Below are 8,746 nucleotides of genomic sequence, written 5' to 3'. Positions count from 1 at the left end.
TAACTATTATTCATTTACTTGTACCTTTTTTTAAAACTTTAGGTGTTGCTATTTATATATATATGTACATATGTCTTTTATAATATACAGGCTTTTATATTACATATATTTACACATATTTTTATTTATTTTACAATGTATCCGTACATATTTTTATTTGTTTTTTGTATATGTATACTTATATATTATTTATGTTTGATACTTTATGCTCTATGTACATATATATTCCCATAACCTTTTATATCTGTATGTATACACACATACCTATATATGTACCCACCCTTTTATAATCTATATATATATATACATACGTACCTATTTTATAACTTATATGTACTTATATATTTTCATACATTTTAAATTGTTTATATATATATATATGTATATATCCATATTTTCATTTTCATAAACACATTAATACCTGCTTATATGTATTTTTATACTTTATAATTTCAACATACGTATATATATATATGCATTATATTTCGATTCCTTACTATTGTTTTATTTTGTATTTATTGCTCATTTATTTCATTTTCTTTATTATTTTGAATAAATATTTTAATTTATTTGTATATGTAATGTTTTTCTATAATTGTAAGTATGACTTCTATTTATTTTGTATTGTTGCTATTGCTCGCATCATTTTCATACTTCTGCGTGCATTATGATTTTATCAGCTTTCGCATTTTTACTACGGTTTTCGTATTTCATTTCATTCGATAACAACATTTGTTTAAAAAATGGCGTTTCGTGTTTAGATTCGAGAAAATTGTACCCTAACTTACTGGGTTTCGATTTTTATAATAAATCTAAATACACGAATCTTTTCAAACTCAAATTTTAAAACGATCTAGGGAATTAAGAAAAGATCGTGTCCTAACTTACTGGGCATGATTCGTTTGCTAAACCCGAGATAATAAGATAATCTTTTAAATAAGTAAAATTTTGGCATTCATTCGCATATCGGGAATTTGAGACATCGTGTCCTAACTTACTGGATATGATTCTATCCCTCGATTAACGTGAAATATGCCTCTTTTACTCAAACATTTTCAACATTTTAATACAAGGATCGTATTTTTAAAATTCTTCAAATTTCAATTTTCGACGTTAAGACATTAATTAATCAACTTAGGTACCAATTTTTGGGCGTTACGAGGGTGCTAACCCTTCCTCGTACGTAACCGACTCCCGAACCCATTTTTTTCTGAATTTCCTAGACCAAAATCGTTGTCTTAATAAAATCAAACCGTTTATTAAAAACAACCGTTTTACGAGGTGGCCCGATCACACCTCATCAAAAAAGGATTGGTGGCGACTCCCGTTTTCATTTCTATTTTTCAAAACCCAAGTCGACGTTTTCATCCAAAAAATGGTGTCAACAATGTTTAATAGGAAAGATGGAAAAATTGAAAGAAAAAGTAATTTGTTTCCATCATTGCTTGGTAGAGCCGAAAAATGAGAGAGAGAGAAAAATGAAACATTTGAAAAATGCAGAACTTTGAACTAACATACACACTCTCTCATTTTTTCTCCTTTTATCATTTAAATTTAGAAGATTTGGTTTTTATGCATCAGGATGAAAAATGATTATCTCTCCTATTTTCTTTCCTCGATGTCACTTTTCTTCCCAAGAAGCACATTCAAAATTTATTTTATTTCCACTTTTTGACAACTTTCTTCCATCCTTTTACTTTTTCACCCAAGCACACTCTAAAGGTGTTTTGCAATTTTTTCTTTTTCTTTTACTTAGTTTGCAACTATTACTATTTATCAAACCTAGTTTTATCACTTCTTTTCAATAGATTTTGGATACTCATCCACGATCTTTTGGACTATGGGGTTTTTTTTTTGTTGGTACAATTTCTATTAATTATCCATAATTCCCAAAATTTTAAATAAGAAAGTAGTATGCATTTAAACGCACTTAAAATCATATCCTCTTAAATCAGTGATTAAATTAATGTTATAACACGTTAATGTAGCGACTAAAACGTAACATTTCAAACATAAGTGACTAAATGTAACCTAAGGTAAACAAAATTGACTATTTTAATAGTTTACCCTAAAAAGAAAGTTATGATTATTGATCATTCAATTAATTATTTTTTATGAGTTTGAACTTGATTTTCATATTGTTCTCAATATAATGTATTTTTTAGATTTATAACATTTTATATTTAATAATATGTTTTATTATATATTTCCTATTTACATCCAAAGTCATGAATTTAATTATATTTTCAATATTTTTTGAAAATAATTATATCCCGTATTTAATTTGAAGTAATTTACTAAGAAATAATAACTTAAATTGAATACATGTCAAAATATTTTAAATTTAAATTTAGTTATAAAATTTATTTATTTTCATAAATAATTTTTTTATATAATAACTGATGTACTCGTCTATTTTACAATCAAAAACTAATATTTATATAAAACCATCTCAACAATAAAAAATAAATAACTTTTAATATTGAAAGAATATTTCAGATTGTCTTGTGAACCGGCCTGGACTGTGAACCGGTCTACTTTTTTCACAGTGAAAAGTTAGGCCGCTCATTGCTTCTCATATTGGGTCTAGCCATTATCTAAGCCAGCCCAAACCCAAATTTACCAGATCCGCTTCGAATCGGTTGAACTTTTTGTTAATGAAGGTTTTAAATTGTCCAAATATAAATATAGAAATCGCAGCGCAGCAACGGCAGCAGAAATCCGAATCGGGATCCCGGCTTCGGTGCTTTCGGAGAATCCAGATTTTTATTTGGACTTTTTCTTTCGGCTATTATCAAGGATGGTAACTATCTCTCTGTCTCATATTTTTGCTCCTTTTATTTATGATTATTCGGTGAATTGGTTATGATCTTATTTCGATCTTTTCTTCTTCTTCTTTTTTTTTTTTTCTTTTTTTACAACGCTAAACATGGATCTGCTTTTTCTTGCTTATTGACGCTGATTAGGTTTTGAATTTTGCGGATCCTGAATTTTATTATTGTGTTATGATCATGAAATTCCTCGTCATGCTGTTGTTTGAGTCTAAGCTTTGCGCCTTCTCGTTTATCTTTGGATCTGCAACTTGTTTCTGCTGAAATGTTTTCTTTTTTTTATCGTTAGCTTATCTTCTGTTATAGTTCACTTTAATTGATTCATTTTGATAGTTCGTCTGATTTAATTATTAGATCTAACTTATTTCTTTTTTTTTCTTCTGATTTTTAATCATATTAATTCGTACTTAAGCATTTCTGTTTAATGGATACTTTGCATTTTGGGATAGTCGAGTTTGACTACTTAATTCTAGCTGTTTCTATAATTTTTCTGTTTGATAGAACCTTATTTTTCTAAGGGTTTCACATTTCTGTGAGACATTAATCACATTGAAGATAGCATATTGCCTTTTCCCCCTTTCTTAGGGCATCGGATAGAGTTATTTTTTTATATGAAGAAAATGTCATGCTTTATATACTTAGATGTTGAACATATCTCCATAAAGAAGCATGCTTAGAAGATGGCCACTGCTGCATGTTACTAATTGGACTCTATAAGCTATAACTAGAAAATCATATATATCACATAAGGTGCTTGAATTTATAGTTTCTTGAAGATTGGCTATGATTGCAGGCGTTATGTTGATTTAGCTCATTTTTTATAGGGTGATTCCTGGCTCCCATAGTGCTAGCAAACCATGAATTTGTATTAATTTTGGGTTCTAATTGTCACAGTAAGACCTTTTTTCTAGTTTTACTATGTTATAATTGTTTAATTTTTCTGTTTGATAAAACCTTATTTTCAGGGTAACATCATTCATATTAAAGAAGATATCGTATTTCTTCCCCCCCCCCCTTTTAGAGTTATTTTCAATACAAAGAAAATGTCATATTTTATACTTTAGCTGTTGAAAGATTTTCCATGAAGAAGCATGCTAAGAGGATGGAAAAAGCTTCATTTTACTAATCAAGCTCTATAACTAGAAATTCATATAGATTACAAAAGGAGCTTACGTTTATGGTTTCTGATTGTAAGATGACTCCCGGCCCTCGTAGTAAATGAAATTGTATTAATTTCGAGATCAGATTGTCCCAGTGACATATATTCCTTTTTTTTATCATCTACAATTGTTTAATTTCGCCTTAGAAACCTAGAATCAATCTTCATCTTTAGGTTGTTGACTTATTGTAGTGCTGTTATCTATAACCTATGAGCCTCTTTTGTGTTTCAGATTCACTTTGTACTTTTAATTAGTCGACAAGGGAAAGTTAGGTTGACAAAATGGTATTCTCCTTATTCTCAGAAGGAAAGAACAAAGGTATGGCTAGCACACTTGAATAACTTAATTGATTATTTTTGTATAGTTTGACTGAAAGGAAAATTTCTTTATAAATTACAAGAATCTTGTGCACTTTTCTGTCTTTAGTACTTTGTTAGTGCTTTTTTTGAAGCTGGTTTTGTCTTCATTATATTAATGCTTTATAACAATGCATTTTGAGAAGGTTATCCGTGAGCTCGGTGGGGTGATTCTCAATAGAGGGCCAAAACTCTGTAATTTTGTGGATTGGAGAGGATTTAAAGTTGTTTATAAAAGGTTATACTACAATATGCCTGTGAGACTTGTTTTATTAATAATGTACTTGACTGTTTCAGAGATTTATCAACTGAGTTTGGATAAATTATGCACAGATATGCTAGTCTTTACTTCTGCATGTGCATTGATCAGGATGACAATGAATTAGAGGTTCTAGAAATCATTCATCACTTTGTTGAGATACTTGATCGATACTTTGGCAGTGTGAGTGAAGTAAAACTTGGCTTTTCGTTGATTTCTTATTGTTCCACTATATTTTATCTGATTGTGAATTAATTTTTTATACAGGTCTGTGAATTGGATTTAATCTTCAACTTCCATAAGGTACAGTTACTGTGCTTTCCATGTACCTGTTGTTAGGGTTATCTTTCCTTTTTTTTTTCAGAACAATTTACATCTAAATCCTTGAGTTTATGTTGAAAGTGCTCTTATTCATGTAATCTTTAGCAGCAATTATCCTCCAATTCCGTTACTGCTCCATTCTTCTCATTCTTTAACATACCATTCTATATCCTCTTGCATTTATTTAAATTGTAAACGGTAAACTTTAAATTCTCCATACTTGCTCCTATACCAGTGTGTCTCTTGATTTTCTCCGGTCTCAAGTATCCTTAGGAAGCACCTAATGTGCATCTCGCTGAATTGATGCCCATCATTTGATTGATTCGGGTGCATCTTCTTCCAGCATGGCACCATAATTTTTCATTCTGGGTACTTGCCAAATAAATCCCCCAAAAATGTGAACCTTGTGGTGGCAAGTTAACCATGTGCTTGAGGAAAGGAATTATGTAGTTGAGATTTCTATTGGTCGGAATTCGCCTTCTTCTATGGGGAACTGCTGGATCTGATGTCTCTGAGAAAAGGCTTTTTTTTTTTTAACCATTTACTTATTTCCCTAAAATTTTAATACATTTTTGTTTTGGAATCTGTTTTCTCCATGATTCAAGGAACTAGCGTTTGCATCAGTCTTTTTGGTCATCAACACAAGTTATTTGTGTTATGTCTGCTTGTGAACTCTGATAGTTGCTTAAATTTTTAGAACAAAATGTGGTTTCTGAAAATAGGAGGTACATGTGCAATTTTGATGTAGACTTGAGTCTACCATTTTGTAGCTCATCTCTTTTTTCCCCCTTATAGATGAATTATATGATAAATGGTCATTCCAAATGTATTTGGAAGTAAATAGCATTGTTGTCAGAAGGAGATCGTAGATGTTAAAATGAGGTCTTTGCTTAACTCTTTGATGCTATTTGACATTGAAGGCCTATTATATATTGGATGAACTCTTACTTGCTGGTGAACTTCAAGAGTCGAGCAAGAAAACTGTTGCACGTTTAATAGCTGCACAGGTAGAATTTTTATTTTTTCATTGTTAAACCGTTCTCCATGTCGTGTGTCATAACTTCCAATTTTCTGAGAGAATTGTTTCGTTGAACTGTAGGATTCACTGGTGGAGACCGCGAAAGAGCAGGCCAGTTCCATTAGCAATATAATTGCACAGGCCACAAAGTAGGTTATGACCGAGAGTGGTTGCGGATTGCCATTTGTATTGGGGTTGGTTTTGGTGTCTCATCTGTTGTGAAAACTCTTTCTGGATTTTAGTTTGAGAACTTAATTGTATGTTTATGAATGTAGATTCGGGAGCCTTTTGTAGAAATGATCACATATAATCATCATATTAATTATGTATACAGTCATGCATTTGGGTTTCAGCCGTTCATTTGTTGGCTGTAACATGCAACCGGCATTGTTAATTTTCTTCATTGTGAAGTTAATATTTTTATTGGTATCTCATATTGACAGTGGCAAAGAGGTAATATTAATTATGAGGCTTGATCCCGGTGGTAAGGGTGGACGCTTTTTAGTTCGGATCTGTCTTCGTTTTTACTAGTCACCTGGTCAAGTTTGAAGGTCTATTTGAAAAAGTGTAAGGGTTTGAACAAAAATATAAACTCGAAAAATGAATTTGGACAAAAAATAAGGTTTGTTTTCTTTAATTTCCTAGCTTTTGACACTTCTGCAGGTTTCTATACGATGGTTTTAAGAGGAGTAAATTTAGGGAAGAGAAATTGAAATAAATAGAGTCAGCAAAATAAATAGAAATGATATTCATGATCCTAGTCTATAATGAAGGATGCGAATTGAGTTTTGATTCATTCCTAGTCTATAATGAAGGATGCGAATTGAGTTTTGATTCATTCTTTTATTATATTTTTATGTATTATATTTTTAAATTTGTTTTATATAAAAGTAAGTTAAAGAAGTTTAATATAGGTGGGTTAGGTCGGGTTTGGATAAAATTTTAAATATGTTTTTGTGTTGAACTTTAGTTTAAAAATTATTCTAAAATTTTATATTGATCTAACTATACTCATGATCAGATTTAGTTATATGAATGTGCACTCTTACACATGTTAAGAATGTTAAGAATTAAAGATACGACTTTGTAACCGCATTAGAGAACATTAGAGAAAAAAAAGCATTTATAGGCTTTCAAATTTACATCTTCGTTGCTACAATACCATAGCTTAGTTAAAATCGTCATATATATCATAATTAAATTAATGATGTTATATGGGTAGAGGGTGATTAAAGGTTTCCTGGTTCACTCACATCACATGGAACAGCTCATCAATTACTAGTGTCGTTTTATAGCGATGACAACCATTTGGTTCATCGTGGAATCTTGCTACATTTTGAAACGCACATTGGACCATCACCACCACAAAATCCTCAAGTATCAAATACAATGAATAACCGATGCAAAATGCAAAATATAATAATAAAAAACAAGAATGAAAACCGGTGAAAAAAGAAGAGATTTTAAAGGAACACACAGAAGTCTACACTTACATCCCCTCTGTTCATTCTTTTGTAAGCTTTTGGATCCTTTTCACATGTTAATTGTGTTGTTATATGCTCACCGCTTAAACATATTAGCTACAAACCCAAAAAAGCTACTTCATATGCTTCAATTTAGCGTTGAGATATGGCTAGCGATGATCAAATCCTGCAACGTTGTTTTCACGAATGGATGGCTATTCAAGAACAAGAACTCAACCAACTTCTCCAAGCTCTTAACCAGAGCGGTAATGGTGGAGACGATTTAACGGAGACCACTTGTGCTCAACTAACTGAGAAGTCTATCAACAGTTTCCAAGAGTATATCGACAAGAGAGCTCAACTCTCTCGCCTGGATATTTCTGGCCTGTTTTCACCTTCATGGAACACTGCCTTGGAGAAATCGTTGCTCTGGGTAGCTGGTTGTAGACCTTCAATTTACATTCGACTCACTTATGCACTCTGTGGATCACAAGTGGAGTTTCAGCTCAGTGAAATCATCCAAGGCTTAGTTAGAGGAAACCTTGGGCAGATTTCGGCTGCACAGCTGAGAATGATAAACGATTTGCACATGAAGACGATTAAGGAAGAAGAGAAGCTTTCGAATAAGTTGGCGGGGTTGCAAGAGAACATTGCAGACCAGCCGATTGCCATTGTTGTTAAAAGGATGAGCCGAGTGGGTGAAACTAGTGGGGAAGTAGATCATGCATTGGATGAACACGAGAGCTCTATGGCGAATATATTGCAGGAGGCTGATAAGTTGAGGCTAAGCACTTTGAAGGAATTACTTAGCATATTGACTCCATTGCAGGGCGTGGATTTTCTTGTAGCAAGTAAGAAGCTTCACCTTTGCATGCATGAGTGGGGAAAAACAAGAGATAATAGGCATGGTAGGACATAACTGTTCTCTATGTATCTATACTTCGTTAATTCTCTATGTTTTTTTTTTCCTTTTCGAGTTTCCAAAATTTGAACAAAAAAAAGAACACAGGGACCATGAACTCACTTGTGCTATCAACAGAGACCAATGTTTTTTTTCTTTTTTGTGTACTGCAAATAAGCACATGCTATGGTTGTCGTTATTTAATTGAAGCCATCGGGCATTGCCATATTTGGTATGCATAGCGTGGAAACGAGAAAGAGGAGAATAGAATAAACCAAACAAATTTATGAAATCTGATGTTTAAGGTATCCTATAGGGCTATTGAGAGCACAATAGGAGGGTTATTGGTTTTTATTTTATGCCTACTCCGACATCATTAGTGCAGTATCAGCTATCAGAGTGGATGCACAAAGTGTTCACAATCCAGTTATCAGCCT

General features: G+C 32.1%; 2 protein-coding genes across 2 annotated transcripts; both read left to right on the top strand.

Moving 5' to 3' along the window:
- Positions 1–2,594: 2,594 nt before the first annotated feature.
- On the top strand, positions 2,595–6,379 carry LOC105795016 (AP-1 complex subunit sigma-2). Its single transcript, XM_012624443.1, has 7 exons — positions 2,595–2,803; positions 4,223–4,309; positions 4,494–4,585; positions 4,681–4,789; positions 4,874–4,909; positions 5,848–5,934; positions 6,027–6,379. The coding sequence occupies exons 1-7, from the start codon at positions 2,801–2,803 to the stop codon at positions 6,096–6,098; spliced, it is 486 nt and encodes a 161-aa protein (XP_012479897.1). The 5' UTR covers positions 2,595–2,800; the 3' UTR covers positions 6,099–6,379.
- A 691-nt stretch (positions 6,380–7,070) lies between these two features.
- On the top strand, positions 7,071–8,529 carry LOC105795015 (protein DELAY OF GERMINATION 1). Its single transcript, XM_012624442.2, has one exon. The coding sequence runs from the start codon at positions 7,575–7,577 to the stop codon at positions 8,325–8,327; it is 753 nt and encodes a 250-aa protein (XP_012479896.1). The 5' UTR covers positions 7,071–7,574; the 3' UTR covers positions 8,328–8,529.
- The last annotated feature ends 217 nt before the right edge of the window (positions 8,530–8,746 follow it).

Source organism: Gossypium raimondii, chromosome 3 (assembly GCF_025698545.1).
Source record: "Gossypium raimondii isolate GPD5lz chromosome 3, ASM2569854v1, whole genome shotgun sequence".
Taxonomy (NCBI): Eukaryota; Viridiplantae; Streptophyta; class Magnoliopsida; order Malvales; family Malvaceae; genus Gossypium; species Gossypium raimondii.
This window is presented reverse-complemented; position numbering and strand designations above follow the sequence as displayed.

What these genes read in the sequence shown, in the direction of transcription:
- LOC105795016 (XM_012624443.1), top strand. An exon ending in TAATCTTCAACTTCCATAAG is followed by an intron (nt 4,910 to 5,847) that starts GTACAGTTACTG and finishes TTGACATTGAAG; the next exon opens with GCCTATTATATATTGGATGA. An exon ending in CACGTTTAATAGCTGCACAG is followed by an intron (nt 5,935 to 6,026) that starts GTAGAATTTTTA and finishes GTTGAACTGTAG; the next exon opens with GATTCACTGGTGGAGACCGC.
- LOC105795015 (XM_012624442.2), top strand. Translation starts at nt 7,575, where the DNA reads ATGGCTAGCGATGATCAAATCCTGCAACGTTGTTTTCACGAATGGATG.